The 19,547-nt window shown below is 39.5% G+C and overlaps 1 protein-coding gene across 8 annotated transcripts in view; it reads right to left on the bottom strand.

The window, feature by feature from the left end:
- PALM2AKAP2 (PALM2 and AKAP2 fusion) overlaps positions 1-19,547 on the bottom strand; it is a 536,456-nt gene that overhangs the window by 32,103 nt on the left and 484,806 nt on the right. For all 8 annotated transcript variants that reach the window (XM_072650185.1, XM_072650184.1, XM_072650187.1 and 5 more), the window contains one exon: positions 10,412-12,818. In XM_072650185.1, coding sequence (XP_072506286.1) covers positions 10,412-12,818 — 2,407 coding nt within the window. The remainder of the gene's footprint in view (positions 1-10,411; positions 12,819-19,547) is intronic.

The raw sequence follows: 19,547 nt of genomic DNA, 5'->3' as shown, positions 1-19,547 counted from the left end.
AGGCAAAATTTGGGCAGTGGGAAATCAGTGTCTATGCCAGCCTCATGGTAAATGTCAAAAAGATGAAAAAGGAAACCCAAAAAGAACCAGTCACCATCTAGTCAAAATTTTATAATACATTAAAATACTTCAAGACAAAAGGGCAGTTGGAAATCACTGTCTACGCCAGGCTCATTGCAAATGTCGAAAAGATGAAAAAAAAAGCTGAGGTGATTAAAGTAAGTTAACACAAAAGATAACCTCCATACCCAAGTCAAGTGCCCTAATTTCAGAAGATGTTTAGCAAATACACAAATAGACTATCAAACACTGATAAAACATTTCTGCTCAAACTCAGTTTTTAACCTGGGTATTTTCTCATTTTAATCAAGAACCTCTACACAAAGCCAAAAACAATGTTTGACTATCCCTTCCCCTCTCATGAGAAGAGCAGTGGCTTTTATATTAATAAGGGAATCTTTTTTTTTAAATTTTTAACACAGTTTATAACAGATAAAGCAATTCAAACTTTTGGTCAGGTGATACATCTTTTTAAAGCATTTATAATATGGACCACAAAAGAAATTTTTTTTTTTAAACATTAACTGAGACACAAATAATATTTATGTTGCTAATTTCACAAGCTCTTGACCTAATTGTCTCCACAGTATTACTAAGAATCAAAGGACCCTAACTTATTGTTGTTGGTCTAAAGCCCTATGCCTAATAGCTTAATTTTAGACAACCTCGGATGTTACCCTACAAATAATCTACAATGGAATAGATTTGGTATTAAGCTTACAAACCTTTTCACTATAGGAAGTTGCCACCAAGAGTAGGGATATTGCAGGGATACAATATCTCCCCAACTTCATGTCAATTCCAGGCAGGATTAGATTATCTACTTGCATTCAGTCAGGCTTAAAGTCTACCAGGTGTCAGTGGGGAAACTGAGTCAGGAGAATCCCACCTCAACCCATGCTGAACAGCGGCTCTCCCACCCTTCCCTTGAGATCACCTTATGCAGTTCATACCAGCATCTCATCAGCTTACTGGTATCATGGACTGGAGGCTCATATCGCCTTTCTTGCTACCCATACCTGGAGTTAGACTCAGAAGAATACTCACTTAATAGTCCCTAATAAGGGAATCTTACCAATGAAACTGGGAAGGAACTTTACCCCAGAAACACAATTCTTCCTGCTACTACTTAGAAAAGGACTTTCAAGGTAGAGAGATGCAGGGGCTGATGTTTCAAATGGTTCTACTACATGAGTACAGCTAACCTGATTAGAGATGTGAATTTATCATGAAATAAATGAGAAGATCTTAGCCAAGATATCAGCAAATATCTTGCTGGCAAAAAAAATTATAATTGAGACAATTTCAAAAGAAAATGGAAGGAGAACAAATGGACAGAGTCCAAGTTAGCAAGCTTTATTGAGTTATATGTTGGTGATCCTTTGTCCTCTTTGGAGAGAATACCTATATCAAATGAGGACACAAGTCTTTTTTTGGATATCTATGAGTGTTTTGAGAGTGTATTAGATTGTAACAATAACCTTATCCAAAATCTTAATCCCAACTATCTACAGAGGCTGAGTCTACTATGCAAGTTTTAATTTTATAAAACATTTTATAAAACTTTATTGGATTAAATGCAGGCCACTAGGTGGCAAAGGGTATACTTGGAAACAACTGGGCCTATGTTTAAATTCTGACTCAAACACTGTGTTAATAGGGAAGTCACTTAACTTCTGCCTCAGTTTCCTCCTCTGTATAACCAGGATGATAACAGCACCTACTTCACAGGATTGTTGTGAGGATCAAATGAGATAATATACAGAAAGTGCTTGAAGCACTTAGTTAAATGCTGTTATGATGATGATGATGATGATGCCACATCTTAAAAAAACAGATTAAGACAAAACAAAAAATTCTTGGTTATTCAAATCTACAGCTACATCTTCAGTTGTTTTTAGTCATGTTTGACTCTGTGGCAAAGATCCTGGAATAGTTTGCCATCTCCAGCTCAGTTTTCAGATGAGAAACTGAGACAGACAGGGTTAAAGTAAGTGGCTTGTCCAGAGTCACACAGCAAACAAGTGTCCGAGGCCAGATTTGAACTCACAAAGGTAAGTCTTCGTGATGAAGATTCTGACTCCAACACAGTGTTCCACCCACTGTACCACAACCCTTGAAAGAAACATTCTCGTTGGGTAAGTGATAAAACTTATTAGAGTTCAACATCTGGTATGTTTTTCCAGCATAAGAACTGAAACAAATATACTATTAACCAAACAAAGGATGGCAAAAACATTTGCTAACCCAGCTAGCGGATTTTTTTTTTCTTAAGCCAAAGCCTATAAAATTGGAAAGTATAACTAGGACACCTAATCACATTTCAGACGCTTTCCCAGTCAACCACACTAAAACCAGTCCTTTCTCAGTCAGCTCCTTTAAAACACAAAGCCATTTAGAAAGTCTCAAGTACTAACTTTAATGAAACCTTTACTCCTCAACTCTCTCCATTTGTAAATTTTTTTTTCAGAAATTTTATCTGCTTTGTAAAGAATCCCTCCTTAAGAAAGCTAATTTTAAATTGCCAAAAGCTGATCAGTAACTTCCTGTTTTTGTTGAAAAGTCTGTATCAATGATGATGTAACATAAATGATATTTAAAGATTTATGTACATTATCACAGAACTTTTGGACAATGAGACTACAATACAATAACGTTAAACAATTAACGTAGCCTATGTCCTCAGAGATGTATCTGAAAAAAGTCCCCAGAACATGGGTAAATAAGAAGATGAATCAAAAATCCTAATGCAAGGAAGGCAAATGATTTCTAAGTATGGAACACGGCAGCTATTCAGTAAAAGTGTAAGCTTCAGGGGAGTCAGGATTGCTTTTCATTTTGTTTTTCTATCCCTACAATGCTTATTAGAGTGATCTGTCCCTAGTAGGTACTTAATAAATGCTTACTGAATTGGGAAAAAAGAGTATGCCTTAATGAAAAAGGGGAAAAAAAAGACAAAAAGTGTTGTGGCATTATGGAATGCTCATGTGAGAAAACCCAGAAAAATTAAGAGGAAGCATGGTGGAAAGAATTTTGGTAAGTATTATTAAGAAAGAGCAATGATACTGTCATCAGGATATACTTATAAATGATCTGGACAAGAGGAGGAAACAGAAAACGAGCAGAGGAAATAGCCTGACATGGTGGAATGATCCAGAAGTAAATGAGGATTGCAACTACATAAGCACTTGTGGGAGTTCTATCTTTGCCCAAAAGCAGGGAAGCTGATAAATTATTGAGGTGCCTTAATTGTAAGTTCAATTTTTCAAAAGGCTGAGGAAGCAACAAGGGGTGCTTTTTTCTATTTTGGACCTGATTCTGAACAAATGTGAGATTAGTTGTTTAAGTAGAAATGATGGGAATCTTGGGGAGAAAGGCCCAACCACTCTATCTTACAATTAGTAAGGGAGAAAGTAAAATTGGGTTTAGAATGGCATATTTCCCAGAATTTGGAATGGGATTTCAAAAGGTTAAGAGAAATTTTGTGTATGTATGTATGTTTGTATGTATGTGGATGTGTGTATACGTGTAGGTATATGTATGTAAATCTGTGTGCATGTATATGCATGTAAGTGTATATGTACATGTCTACACACATATACTTGTGTATGTGTATACACATAATCTAAAATAACAGAAGTCATTCCATGGGAGACAGGAAGCTGGAAGGAACAGGGTTCCAGTGACAAAAACAAACTACTGCAAATGTGGAAGAGAAATGTAGCTGTCCAAAGGGTCTGATGTGGATGTACAAGGAACTCCTCCAACAACTTGGGTTTTTTAAGAGACATGTACAGAGAATGCAAACAAAAGCATGTAATCAAAGTTGAATCTCAAAATGTGACATGGTCCTGTTAAAAAAAAAACAGCAATAATGCTGAAGCTCTGAACAAGTTAAAATGGGTGAGAAAATGCAAAGGCCAAGAAGAAAAAGCTACTGGGACAAGAGAGACAGACAGTTTAAAGAAGGTATAAGACCTTTACTGCTCAAGAGAAACAGGTTCAGGATAATGGACAGAAAGCGTAATGATTCAACTCACCATGCTTTCATTTTAACTGACAAGAAAAATGTTCTTCAGACGGTCAAGAATAGATAAAAAAAAAAAAAAAGGACGAAATTAAGGTAAGTGAATAGGTGATGAGTGCACCTCAGCTGCTCTCAACTAGCTTCAGTCACAGGACTTGGAGGAATGAAAACTCCAGGGTTCCTGAAAGAACTGGCAGGTAGGAATGCTGAGAACACTGATCTCCAAAAAATCACAGTGACCAGGAGAAGTGAGAGACAAAAAGGTAAGTGAATAGAATATGGTACCTAAAGGCCAGGAAGCCTGACTTCAATTCCTGGCAAAATTACAAGGACATAGCATAAAAGAGTTGGTTTATGAACCCTTAGAAAGGAAAATGGTGATTACTGGAAGTCAACATGGATTCATTAAGAAGAGTTCATGGCAGAACAACATTTCCTTTTTTTATGGGTTTATTAGACTTGGCAGAACATGGAAATGTCTCTAACATTCAGTTAAACATGCTATCCTCAGACAAGATGGAGAGCTGTAAACTAGACATTTTAGTACTGTTTGAATGACACTAGACCAACATGGAGTCATTAATGGGTCAAAATAAAGAGAGGCTGCTAAGGAATTACACCATGGATTTCTTTTGGGTCCTATGTCATTGAATATTAACTAGTGATTTGAATTAATGCAAAGATAAAAGAATCCGTTAACTAGCATTTATTAAGCACCTACTAGGTGTCAGGAACTGGGCATGTGTTGCAGCTTATAAAGACAAAAATGAAATATTTCTTCTCCCTCAAGGAACTTACATCCTTCTTAGGGAAACAATACGTACATATATAAATAAATGTAAAATATATACAAAATATGAGATATTTTCAGTGGTGGTAGGGGAAACACTAAGAGCTGATGAGGGAATCAGGAAAGATCTAATGCAGAATGTGACTGTTAACCTGGATTTTCAAGGCAGTCAGGGCTTCTAAGAGATAACAAGATGGAATATTAAAGGTCCTGCATTGAGGAACATCAAATGGGCCAGTTTAGATGAAACTGCAGGGGGGGAGGGGTGTAATGTGTAGTAAGAATAAAAAGGTACACAAGAGCCACACTGTGAAAGGCTTTGAATGCCAACAAAAACATCTGTAATTTACCCTAGTGGTAAAGGGAGAACTCTTTGAGTGAGAAGGGGTGTGTGACACGATCAGAACTGGATTTTAGGCTATCACTTTGAGAACTGTCTGAAGAACGGATTGAAGCTCGAGGCAGGCAGACTATGGCAACAGTTCAGGTGAAGGTAACAAGATTCTAAAACAAGGGTGATGGCAGCAGAGAAAGGGAGGAGTGTAAGACATGTTGCATAGGTCAAAGTGACAAGTCTTGGCAACTGAGTGAACGTGGAGGAGGGCCAGAGTGAGGGAGAATGAAGAGTCAATCGTGACTCTGAGTCTGAAAACGTAGGAGACTAGAAGGTTGGTTGTACCCTTGAGAGAGGAGTAGGTTTAGAAAAGATAATGACTTTGAGGTATCTGGGGACATCCAGTTGAAAATGTCCAACAGTTAGTAATACAGGCCTGGAAATCAGAGGAGAGGCTAGGGTCGGAACATACAGATCCGGGAGTCATCTGCAAAGAGATCATAGTGGGGCCTATGGAAGCTGATCAAATTGCTGAGAGAGCGAGTGCCTGAACACAGACCTGGAACACACCCAAAGTTAGGAGGTGGGGTAGCAAAGACAGTCCAGGAAAAGATGGGAACCAACAGACAGCAATGTCATGAAATGCAGAGAGGGAAGAATTCACAAAATCAGAAGGTGGTCAGTCATCAGCTGTCTGACTTTGGGCAAGCTGCTTAACTTCCCTGGGCCTTAGTTTCCTCCAAAGTTGGACTAACTGGTTTCCGCAGTCCCTTCCAGCTCTAACATGGTATAAAGTACTGCAGAGAGGTTAAGAAGGGTAAGGACTAAGCAAAGGTCACTGCATTTGACAATTAAGAGATTACCAGTATCTTTGATGAGAAAAGTTTCCATTGTCTGGTGAGGTCAAAAGTCAGAAAGCAATGGCTTGACAAACACGAGTAGAGGAAGTGGACACAATGAGGATTGAGTGTATTCTGTCAGAGTTTGGTTGTGAATGGAAGGAGGGGATGGTAGGGTCAAATGAAAACCTCTAAGGATAAGGGAGACGATGGCATGTTTACAGACAGCAGGGAATGAGCCAGTATGTTGGGAAAGACCTACGCTGAGCAACAATATGCCAGAGCAGAGGACCAACTGGAGGGGCTGACTTCTTTATCATAGCATGGAGTAAAGGAAGACAGAATGGGGGATACTATCATGGGGTTTTGAGTCACAGAACAGGAAGAGGAGCTCACAGTATGTCAAGTATGAGGTGAGGTGCTCTGCACAGGGTGATGGTCTGGGAGGCTTGAGGGGAGAAGAGGAAGTTTGAAACGGCCTCTCTGTGTAATATCTCAACATATATAAGAATAAAAGTATTGCCTTGCTACAATGAGATCTACAACATAAAACTGTAGCAGACTCAGTCCAGCTGTGTGTTTTCTTCCAACACTGGTTCAGGAATACGTAAGTAGGAAAGAAGTGTGGGACAATGGGAAACAAAGGTAAGATTTCAACAAATCATGAGTGAAAATAGGTCAAAATTGCAAGGGATTCAAGGGTAAGCTAGTTATTTACTGTGATGAGAGGAAAAATGAAGCAGTCTACTACAGCAGTGACGGGTGGAAATCAGTAAAGAACAGTATGGGCTAAGGAGGAATGAGGCCCAGGAGAGATGAAATGACAGGAGGTTATGCTCAGAGACAGGACATTCAGAGTTCTTCTTCAAAGATGGAGAGCATTTCTAGGTGATGGTAGAATCAAACATGTGACCACGCTCGTGAACAGGTGAAGTGGAGTGAAAGAGAAGGGTCACTTGGAGCTGAGGAAGTTGATTAATTGGGAGGCCAGACTGTCTGAGGGAACATCAGCATGCATGCTGAAGACTGTTACTATAAGGGACAATGGTGAAGGCCATGAGGCTGGTACTAAACTCTTTGGGAACCAGAGAGAACAACCCATTATACAAATGCAGTATGTAGGGAACTATGGCTAAACAGTTGTTTCTGTGCAAAAAAAGATTTTCATTGGTCTGCAAGCTAAATATGAGTTAATCATGTGATGTGGCAGCCAGAAAAGTGAATATGATTTTCTGCATCACTGAGAGAAAAATAATGTCCAAAAATATCTACTCCATTCAGCACCAATCAGAACATATAGATTTACAATGTCAAGTTCAGTTCCGGGCACCACCTTTTAGAATGGGTGCAGTTAATTGGACAAGTCAAAAAAGTCCTTGGGACCACTGAACTTTAGCCTGGAGAAGAGATGACTTTAGCTGTCTCATATTTGAAGAGAGGTCATGTGAAAGACATTGTTCTGTCTGAGAGGGCAAAACCAGAAATAATGATCAGAGAAACAATGGTGAAGTGTGACTCCCACCTCTTGGCAGAGAGATAGTTGTAAAGGGCAGCTAGATGGCACAATGGATACAGTGCTAAGCCTGGAGTCAGGAAGACCTGAGTTCAAATCCAGCCTCAGACACTTATTAGTTGTGTGACCCTAGGCAAGTCACTTCAACCTGTCTGCCTCATCCGTAAAAGGGGATGGAGAAGGAAATGGCAAAGCACTCTACTCTCCCTGCCAAGAAGACCTCAGCTGGGGTCACAGAGTCAGACATGACTGAAAAACCAAATAACAACAACGATCTCACAGTGGAGTGGGCTGCCTGGTCAGCTGTAGAAGACAGGGCAGAGGAGATTCTTGCTCAGCTGAGGTTGCTCTAGGATCAACTGAGGTCCCGTTCCAAGTCTCATTCTGTGACCATAGTTCTTGCCAGTGTTTTCTTTTCATTTGTTTGCCATCACTGATTTCAACAGAACCATAAAATGCACCCAGTTGTGCTACTGAACCATGATGCAGAAGAGCAAGAATGCAGGGATTTGAAAGCTCCTGTGACATCCTGAGATTCTCCATGCTGTAGGTGCTAGAGATAAACATTACACAGTGTGTTATATAGGCACCACCCTGGGAGGATGGGAAGAGGAATCTAGTGGGGGTGGAGTGGGTACCAGGCTGCCCAAGGATCAGCAGTGAGGTTACTTTGATTAGCTGCTGCACTTCCAGCCTCAGTAAGACAGGGAGGCAGTCTCTTCCCTCCCCCACCCCCAAAATGTGTATAACATCAGATTTTTTCAATGTATTGAAGGGTTTTGCTGACTTTTTTTCCAAATCTTTGTTATGAGGAATGGCTATTTTGAAGGGTGAGGGAGTACGCTACAAGAAGAGAGTTAGGTGATATAAATAACAAGAGACAGCAATAAAAATCTCTTTTAAAAAGAAGATAATATGTGTGGGTGATGTTAATAGTGAAGCTTATAATCTGGTAGGCATGCCAAATTAGGGATCATTTTGCAAGGGGAATGCAACAGGATGGATGGTCATCAACTTGGCAATGAAAACTCAGCATCTGTAACAAAAACAGCTCCCGTTTATAAACTGCACTATAGTTTACAAAGTACATCATACACAGCATGTCGTTTAATCCTCAGCAAATACCTAGTGAGGCAAGCTGTGAAATGATTATCATTCCCTTTTATAGATGAGGAATATAATGGTGACTTCTCTAAAGTTGAGGAGTGGCAGATCCCAGATTTCAGCTCAAAAGCTCTAATTCCAGTAATTCAGTGGGCTTTCCATCCATCCCATTTCCAATTTGTTGTGGTTGTTGTTCAGTTGATTCAGTTAAGTCTGACTCTTCTTGACCTCATTTGGGGTCTTCTTGGCAAAGAAACTGGAGTGGTTTGCCATTTCCTTCTCCAGCTCATTTTACAGATGAGGAAACTGAGGCAAACAGGATGAAAAGACTTGCCCAGGGTCATAAAGCTAGTGTCTGAGGCCAGATTTGAACTCAGGAAGATTTGTCTTACTGACTTCAGGCCCAGCATTCTATCCCAGCTGCCCTACCTCCATACCTGCCAATTTTATACCTAGCCAACCACCTTTCCTGAATTAAGCTACTTATTTGGGCACTATATTTCTGGGTAAGATACTAGAACACTATACCAAGGAAGTCCTCATGTCTTTTGTTAGCCTGGGAAAAGTAAGATAGCATCGAGAGCTGGACCAAACAAAAGCCCTATAAAGTACTTATTTCTCGCTATTACACAAGTATAATGTATGAACCTACAATAGCTGTTATATTCAGATTTGGGGGAAAAGTCATCAGTAAAAAAACAATTGCAATCAACATCAACGACCTACCCAAGATGTTCCTGAAAGATTGAGGAGCTCTACATATCCACAGGATTTTCATCTTGAATCATTTTAAGACTGCTCATAAAAAGGAATTAGATGATCTCCATAAATGAAAGTAATTTCTATATGGTAATGTAAAGATAGACACATCTGAACAAGATGAGCAGAAAAAATGCCTCATGGCATGCCAAAATCAATGTGATATATTGAAACGTACAATTACGGCTAGAGAGAGAAGATGTGAAATCTAAAATAGACTGGGTTAAACTTTAACCAGTATCCAGAAAATAGAGCTGGGGAAAGGTCATTATCCACAGTACTTCCCCACCCACAATCCATGGATCTGGACTGTAGGTCCCTCTCATTCATCACTAATGCTCATGGACAACAGCACCTTAGGATAAAAAGGACAACGAACCAAAGAAAGTCCCGATTAGGAGGAAGGCTATTTTACCATAAATCGCTTCAAGTTTGTTCTTCAGAGTCAAGAGCCTACTTGTGCAGAAGGCATTTAAGCATGAGCTTACAATGATGGATGAGAACCAGCTTTGGAGTGATTGATTATTAAAGGATGTATTCACTCACGGTAGCATTTTATTTTCTATCAAAAAGCAATGGAGACTATTTTAAAAGAAAGCCTAAAAGGGAACCAAGCTTCCTTCATTCTAGAGGAGACCACTTGGGACTCCTTCCCATCAAAGGCCTCAGCCTCAGATGGCAACCAGTACAAGACTCCTCCTGTCAGATTTCCCTAGCCCACCTCCTGCTCAGGTCCCAAGGAGAGTGGGCCTTGGCTGCAGGATAGAATGCTCAGACCCACTGCCATCAGTCATGCTGCAGCCCCCTTAAGGGCCTTTGCATCCACCCTGCATCTGAACTCTCTCTCTTAAAGTATAACTGAGATCTGGGATATTTAACTTTTTAATTTATATTCAAAGCACTTAGCACAATATTTAACCCATTGTATGTGCTTAATAAATGATTTTTTAAAAATCCCTTTCCATATTCGACTCCAGACACTTACCGGGTGCTGTTTTGTAGCAGACTGTTCTGGAGGGCAGGGTAGATGCATTCTTCACCCTGGAGCTCTGTGTTGTCTTTAAGACTTGTCTCTGCCTTTTCAATTCCTCTTCTCTCTCCTGGGCTGCTCGGATCTCTTCTTCTATCATGGACAAAGTTCTCTGCTTCCTTGACCTTAGCTTAAAGGGTCCCACTGTCACCTCTGATTCTTGAGAGGCCAAGAGGGAGGCTGTACTCCTCAATTCAGCTGCCTCTGAGTACTTGCTAAAATAGCTACCTTCTGGCCTGCTCTCCTCGATGTGAACTGGATCAACAGGATGCGTGACGGGGAATTGCTGGGGAGCTAACTCTTCCCTGAGTTCTCTGTCTTCGGCTGTCATTATCTTTGGTAACACATCTCTTTTTTCTTGAACAGGAGAAGACACCTGAGGTGGCTTAAATGTGCTCTGAGGCTTATCTGAGCTGGGAGCCACTGCCTCAACTTCATCGTGGGCTTCCCCTGGGCAAGTCTTTTGTTCAGCTGGGTCCCTGTTTGCTTTGGAAACAGCTCGGTCAGCCTGCTCAGCTATGGCTTGTTGGATGGCATTCTGCACCAAAAGGCCAGCATGATATTCCAGTGCATCATCCACAAGCAAGGAATCTCCAAGCATCGAGGATGGGGAGTAGAAACCATGGTCACTGAATGATTTGGACACTCCTTCAGCTCGTCCCTCAGAAGGCATATCAGTCTGGGGGGTGTGAGGCAAAGAAAAATCTGTCAGTGAGTTTTCCTGGAGGGCGTTCATGGTCTCATTGGATGCACCACTGTCACTGAGGTTGTCCATGCTGAAGTCATTGGACAAGGTTTCCAGCACCGTGGTGCCCTGAGACCTTACTGACAGCTCCTCCAAACCGGAGTCCAGCTCCTCTGGGGGTGAAGAAACATAGACAGACCTCGTAAATGGATCTAAGATGCCAGGATCCTCATCCTTTACCACTGTGAAGACAGCCCGAGCACTTGTAAACTCACCCTCCTCTGCCCAGAGCTTGGCTGACGGCACATGTTTGGAAGCATCAATACAGGGGGATTCCTTTTCTGGGCTAACTGTACTGTTCTGGCCTCCTAAAAGCTGGCTTTCTGGAGCACAGGAGCCCTTCTGCCCCTTGGCTGTGGATGTCCCATCATCCTCCATCCGCCCCACAAATGAAACTGGTCTTGTGATGGTGGACGGCTTATCAGAGTAGCTGGAACCCAAGGGTCTGTAAAATGGTTTGATGGAAAACAGTCTGGGTGCTCCCTGGCCCCTGGTTCCTGTTTGTCTGGAATTCTCCATCAACTGAAACTGCTTCCTTGCAGCAGAAAAGTCTATTTGCTCTGTGACAATATCCTCCTTTAGACCACTGGATGGGTCTGGAAGTTCAAAAGGGCATATCGTCTGTTTAGGGGAGGCTGGAATTGAAGAAGACGGCAGTGGTATTTGCTGCTGCTGCTGCTGCTGCTGCCTCCTCTCCTTGCGTTCCTTATACTTTTTATGTGACTCTAGTGGCTCATCATCCAGCTGTTCCTCTAGGGTCTTCTCCTGGGGTGGGTTCCACCACTTGGCTGCAATAGCTGGATTTTTTTTCACTGCCTGACTCCGGATTAATTCTCTCCTCTCTTTTTCCAGCTCCAGCATCTCCTCTGATGGTCTTACTTTTTGGACCCTATAAGTTTCCTTCTCACTGTTGTCATCCTCAAAAAGTCTGGATGGCTTCTTATCCTCATGGAAGGCACGCAATTCAAATTTTGCTTCTTTCTTCAGAGTGGTGAGAGTGGTCTCCCCATCTCGGAAAGACCCCTTCGAACTGGTTGAGGAACTGGGGCTCGCAGGGGCTTGAAGGCCATCCCCAAGCAACTCCTTCTGCCCATCTGGAGAGTGACCATTTGTCCTGAAGGACTCCGCCATGATTTCACCTTGGCTCAGTTCGATGAGAGGAGGGGGCTGCCTGCCAACAGTGAGAACTGCTTCCCTCTCAGTGGGTTCTATGTGGTTTGTCGTGTGGACAGATGGACCTGGACTGCCTACGGTGATGGTCACACCTGGCTCTGGTGAAGATATCCCGTTGTAAGTCACCTCAGTGGCAGAGTCACAACAATTGGCTTCTAACACTTCATCTAGATACTGGATCTCTCTAGCCACCTCATTATCCAGGGATTCATGTGGGTCAGAGATGAGGCCATTATGGGGGGAATAAAAAGAGGAGGAACTGTCCATGGAATGTGATGCTGAAGAAACCCCAGAAACACTTTTACATTCTGCAATGGGGATTTCAATTTCCATGTTCTTGTTGCTGGGGGAAAGAATGCTGGCGGGAGATTCCAGCAGATTGGCACTATAGTGATCTCCACCTTTTGTCAATCGGATGTCATCCTCAAGAAGCTTGTGAGGTTTCTAAAATAAAGAGAAAAGAGAAACAAAAGCCTGAATTAGACACCGCCATCGCATATGTCTTGTATGCAACTATGCCACATAATTTTCTGTAAGAGCTACTGAAATGGCTGGAACATCTTTCCCTCTGGACTTTCAGTCATCCCTATTATTTGCTCTCTGTGGGAAAATAGATATATTTGAGACATAAATAATATCCAGTGTTTCATGAATATGAATTACATATTAGATGTAAGACGTGAATTGAATAGCTTCTCAAATAGTTTCATGGTACCAGTAGTTATTAACTAATTTGGTTAATATTAGTTAATTAACTAATTTAATAGTTTAATGGTTAGAGAGCTAACATTTCAGTTGAAGGAAATTTAGTGTGAGGCAATGGAAAGACAGATGGATTGCGAGTGAGAAAGTCTGGGTTCAAACCTGCCTTGGAGGGCTTTGGGGGACCCACTTAAACTCTCTAGTTCTCAATTTGCTTATCTCTGAAGTGAGGAGCTGGATTAGATAACCTCTCTAAATTCTTTTCAATTCTAAATATATGATTCTAGAGTAGATTTTTTTTCAGAAATCTTTTCTTATTCTGAATAAACACAAGCATTTTGATACACATAGAAAGCTAAAAACCAAAGTGCGTACACAAAATCACAAATAAACTACATATACCTTATTCCTTTTAATAGAGACAGTTAAGTGACGTGGCAGATAGTGTTGGACCTGGGTTCAAATCATTTATTAGCTTTGTGAGCCTAGGGAAGTCACTTCACCTGTTTCCGAGTCTGTAAACTGGGGATGATAATACCGTCTACTTCCCTTGGCTGCTGTGAGGATCAAATGAAATAATATTTGTCACACACTACATAAATGTTAGCTGTTGCTCATTAAATTTAATGTGGTAGTACCAGCACTGTCCAGCTTGTGTGCATCCTTCCTCCCATCCCCACCTTGGGTCACCTTATGTATGTTTTAAAGATTTCACTGACATTCTGTTTTTCATTCCCCCCATCCCCTTTTTTTTGTATCTTAATCATTATTCTTTTTATTCCTCCCCATCCTCTGCCAAAAAAAAATTGCCTTTCTCGGAGCAAAAATATAGTCAAGGAAACAAATTTATGTTGAAATGTTCCTATCTAAAAAGGCACATCCCACTACGTACCTATAGTCCATTACCCCTCCACCAAGCGATGGAAGGCTTCTTCATCAGACTTCTGAGAGTCAACGATCAGTTACCACATGAAGTCTTTCTAAGTTATTTCTTTTACAAAGCTATCATTCTATAAATAAGCTTCCTGGTTTGGCTTACTTCATTTATTCTACATCAGACCATACACATCTTCCTAGGTTTTCCTCCAGCCATCCTTTTCATTATTTCTTAGGACACAGTAGCATTCCATTATAGTCAGAGATAATAATTTGTTTAACCATTTCTCAATTAACAGGCACCCCGCCCCTCTTTTGTTTCAAGCTCTCTGCTACAACAAAATGTACTGTTATGAACATTTTTACACGTGGCTTCTTTTTTCTTTGATCTCTTTGGAGATACATAAATGTCTCTATTTCTAATTTTTAAGAAGGGAAAGTAATTTCAGAAAACTGTCAGTCCAAGTCTGGATAATATAATACAGTTCTACAATTCAAGAAATATTTTTAAATGGGAACTAATTCTTTAAAATTTATTACTGATATGTAACATTCTTTTTCTTTAAATTCTGAGTCCCAAATTCTCTCCCCTCTACTTGGCCCTTTTCCGAAGTGAACAGTATGATTTTATATGTGCGTGTGTGTGTGTGATTATAATTATACAGGTAAAATCACGTGAAACATATTCATGAAAACCAATGATAAATATTTAGAACAGATTTCGTCCATACTATTTGCTGTACTCAAAAGAAATGACACAATTCAAGACCGACCTCAAATAACAGTCTTGCCGATACCTGCAAAGTGGGATACAGACGTAGCTTTTATTTTTCTCGCTGTAAGAAGAAATGCCACTGAGTTTAAAAATCATAACCTCTTAAGAAGCTCTGACCCATTTTTGTCTGTGGAATCAGACCCTTTTTATGAGCTAAATTTAATGCAGGAGGCAAGGAACTTAAAAATGCCACCCAAAAGAAACCATCTGAAAATAGCACAAGTTTAAAATGAATGGTCCCTTTACATCTTGAGGGCCCTTTTGACCTCGTTCTATTTTATAGATGTACTATTAATACCCAAACGCAAATCACTAGACAAAACTGTTCTGTTTTACTCTAGCTGCTAACTTTTATGGTCATTATTTTTAGCAGTAAATTAGATTACAGAGAGTAGGGCTTGCTTGTAGTTTCTAAACTCTTCCAAATTTAAGTATGTTAAACGTTTGGTTATATAAGCAAATTCATGTAAAATAGTCCTACTTAATATACTATCAGCTTTCTACCATTCTTATTTCTGTTATAATTTGTATACCGGGTTTTTTAGGGGTGGTTTCTCAAAGAGGAATGAATAACTTCTAAGATCAGCTGTCATTCCATGTGATTGAGATTCAGCCTGGAGATATGTTTCTAAATTCCAAGTCTAATTTCTTCAAAGTAAAGGATACCAAAATATCTGTGTGGTAATTACAGAAATAAATTCTGTTCTTCGAAATGGGCCTTCCTCCCAACCCCAGTCTCATTTTCCCTTTTATAGAGTCTTTCATGTCACATGCATTTATTACCCATGAGTTCATACAAATTTTATGAAAAAAGAAAAACAATTGAGCAAAAACATCTGACCCATAGTGTGACCATAGATGATCATTTAAACAATATTCTCTTATAACTAGTCCTTTGCTTCCCTTCTTTCTATAGCTACTGTGGAACGGTTCTTGCTGAAATACATCTCTAAAATTTTATTTATGTATATAAATACAAATATACATGTAAATATATTACACATGCATATTTTATATGTAGTGTGTATATTTCTATATATATGCAGATATCTGTATAACTTATCATCTCTCATCTAGTTCTACCTTTGTTAATTTAATTTATACAAAAGTTTTTTAATTTTGTGTAGTCAAAATGGTCTAGTTTGTCTTTTATGCCCACTATTATCTCATTTAGTTAGGAATTCTCCTCCTTGGACATAGTTGTGACTCTTTCAAATTATTTTTTTTAAAGGCAAAAGCTTTTATATTCAGGTCCTACATTTTGAAATTATTGTGATATATGGGACTGTTCTAATTACTGGGAAGATTTTCCTTATACTGAGTCCAAATATGCCTTTGTATAATTAGTTGTGCCCTCTGGGACCCAAAAGTACTGGCTGAATCTGTCTTCCATATGCTATTTATTAAAATAATTAAAAGTAGTTACCCTGCCACCCCTCCCCTCCATCTGACTTCCAGAATAAATATTCTGAGTTTTTTCAACTGAGTCTAACACGAGAGCTTCAAATACCTTTACTACTCTAGTTGTTCTCTCCTGGATTCACTCTGGCTTGTCAACATTTTTTCCCTAAATGAGGTGCCCAGAATGGAAATATATCCATATACTGGTACACATATACCCAAAGCCAGTAAGAGGCTATTTTGTTCTCTATCAATTCATACAAGTTTTTTAAGGTTTTTCTAAAACTGTCCCCTCTGAATTAATGAAAAGAACTGCTAGGTAAGGTAGTCTAGTCATACTAGATTGTATTATAAAGCAGTTATGATCAAAACCACTTGGTACTGGTTAAGAAGAGAGTAGATCAGTGGAATAGGTTAGGTACACAAGACATAGCAGTCAATGATTATAGCAATCTACTGGTGATAAACCCCCAAACTCCAGCTTCTGGTGTAAGAATTCACTGTTTGACAAAAACTGCTGGGAAAATAGTATGACAGAAACTGGGCAGAGATCAACATCTGACACCAAATACCAGAATAAAGTCCAAATGGGTACATGATCTAGGTATAAAGGCTGATACTATAAACAAATTAGGGGAGCAAAGAATAGTTTATTTATCAGATTTATGAAGAATGGAGAAATGGATGACCAAACAAGATAGAGAACATTATGAAATGCGAAATAGATAATCTTGATTGCATTAAATTGAAAAGTTTTTGCACTAACAAAGCCAATGCAATCAAGATTAGAAGGGATGTAGAAAACTGGGAAAGAATTTTTATAACTAGTGTTTCTGATAAAGGCATCATTTCTAAAATATATAGAGAACTGAGTCAAATTTACAAGAATACAAGTCATTCCCCAATTAATAAATGGTCAAAGGATATGAACAGGCAATTTTCAGAGGAAGAAATTAAACCTATCTATAATCATATGAAAAAATGCTCTAAATCACTACTGATTAGAGAGATGCAAATCAAAACAACTCTGAGGTACCACATCACACACATCAGATTGGCTAACATGACAAAATAGGAAAATGATAATTGTTGGAGAAGATGTGGGAGAGTTGGAACACATTCATTGTTGGTGGAGCTGTGAGCTGATCCAACCATTCTGGAGAGCAATTTGGAACTATGCCCATAAAAATATGCATTCCCTTTGACCCAGCAATATCACTTCTAGGGCTGTATCCCAAACAGATCATAAAAATGGGAAAAGGACCCACATGTGCAAAAAATATTTATAGCAGTTCTTTTTGAGGTGGCTTAGAACTGGAAATCAAGGGGATGTCCATCAATTGGGGAATGTTTGAATAAGTTGTGGTATATGAATGTAATGGAATATTATTGTGCTATAAGAAATTATGAGAAGGTGGACTTCAGAATATCTGGAAAGACTTATATGAACTGACACTGAGTGAAGAGAGCAGAACCAGGAGAACATTGTATATGGTAACAGTCACAGTGTGTGATGACTGACTTCAATAGACTTAGCTCTTCTCAGCAATGCAAAGACCTAAAACAATTCCAAAAGACTCACGAATGCCATCCACATCCAGAGAAAGAAATGTAGAGTCTGAAAGCAGATGGAAGCAGACCATTTGTTCTCTTTTTTTGTTTTGTTTTTTCTTTCTCATGGTTCCTGCCATTCATTCTAATTCTTCTATACAATATGATGAATGTGAAAGTGTTTACAGAGCCTGTATCAGATTGCATGCCATCTTGGGGAGAGGAGAAAACTTAAAACTTATGAAAGTGAGTGCTGAAAACTAAAAATAAATCAATAAAATTTTTTAGAAGGTCTGAGTTCAGGTGCAGCCTTAGAAACTATGTAGGGCCCAAGCAGCAATCCTTTCCTAAAAGCAGTTTTACAAAGGATAGACGAGTTCAAGAAGGTACTGGGCAGCTGTGAAGGAATGAAGGTTAGAGAGTAGAAAAATCACTGCACTGGGAGAATGAGGTGGGGAAGTGGGGCACAGGAAGGAAGAGAACAGGGACATAATGAAGTTTTCTTCCACTTCCCAAATATCTCTAAGACTGACAACTTATGCAAAAGAGCAAGATCCAAAGTCTCTTGCTACCCTCTGTAACACATATATATACACACATACATATACTTATATGTGGGTGTACATACCCACATATAAGCCTACCACAGAACAAACATATAATTTTAATCATATCCCAACTTAAATATAATTAGGAGGATGTATCTACTGCTACGGAAAGAATCACATGACACAGTGGTTCCTAATCTTTTCAAGTCTGAAGACCTTTTTTTAAGGGACAAAAACTTGCAGACACACATTTGTTAATAACTGTACTACAAGAGAGGGAAATAAGAGAATAAGCATTTATCAAACACTTACTATGTGCTAGGCAAAATTGCTAAGTGCTTTACAAATATTATCTCATCTGATCCTCACAACAACCTTAGAAGAGAGGTGCTATTTCCCCCATTTTACAGCTGAGGAAGATGAAGCAGAGGGAGGTTAAGTGACTTGCCCTGGGTCACACAGCTAGTGTCTAGGGTGGGATCTGATCTCAGGTCTTCCAATTTCAGGCCCAGCACCCTATCCACTACACCACCTAGCTTTCTCTACTAGTATGCATGGAGAATTCAGTGACTCTTTAAAATGAAAATGTATCTCACTAATCACAACATCATTGATACAGAAGTAGATTACTGTTTTTTTAAAAAATATATATTGATTACAATATATTGTAAAAAACACAACAACAAAACTTGAAAGAATCACTGAATTTACTGGAGCTTTTGGTCTATATATCTCAATAAGCCTACAAAATGATAATGCTTGGGGTACATATGGATTCATGGACTCAGAGTAAATCAGAGCTCTCCCTACAAAAAAAAAAAAAATCAATTTGCTGCAATCCCTGATTTGATCCGATCTCTAAAGCCAAGCATAAATGTTTGTTTTATCCTTGTTATAAAGTATTGTCAAGGGTAAAAAAGGGTTGACTGTACCTCTAGGTGAAGTAAATAGTTCACTTGAGTACATTATAAACTTCTAGGAAGCAGAGTTCACCCTAAGTGTTGTTCAATGCTGACTAAACGATCAACATACACTAACACCAACATTTGTGACACAACATGGTGAAGAGGAATATATATACATACACACACACATACATATTTGTATCAGGGGCTGTGTGGTCCTCTCATAGTTATTTCTTTGGTCACTGCAGATGATATATAAAGGTATAAAATGCAAGGTTAGAATGTTTTCTGCCTTTTTTTCCCCTTATGGTGCAGTAGATAGAGAGCTGACTCTGGAGTCAGGAGGACCGGAGTTCAAATGTGGCGGACCCGAGTTCAAATCTGACCTTAGACACCCACTTATGACTGCTTATTG

This window comes from Notamacropus eugenii, chromosome 3 (genome assembly GCF_028372415.1).
Source record: "Notamacropus eugenii isolate mMacEug1 chromosome 3, mMacEug1.pri_v2, whole genome shotgun sequence".
Taxonomy (NCBI): Eukaryota; Metazoa; Chordata; class Mammalia; order Diprotodontia; family Macropodidae; genus Notamacropus; species Notamacropus eugenii.
The sequence above is the reverse complement of the archived record's forward strand: the minus strand, read 5'-3'. Positions and strand labels throughout refer to the sequence as shown.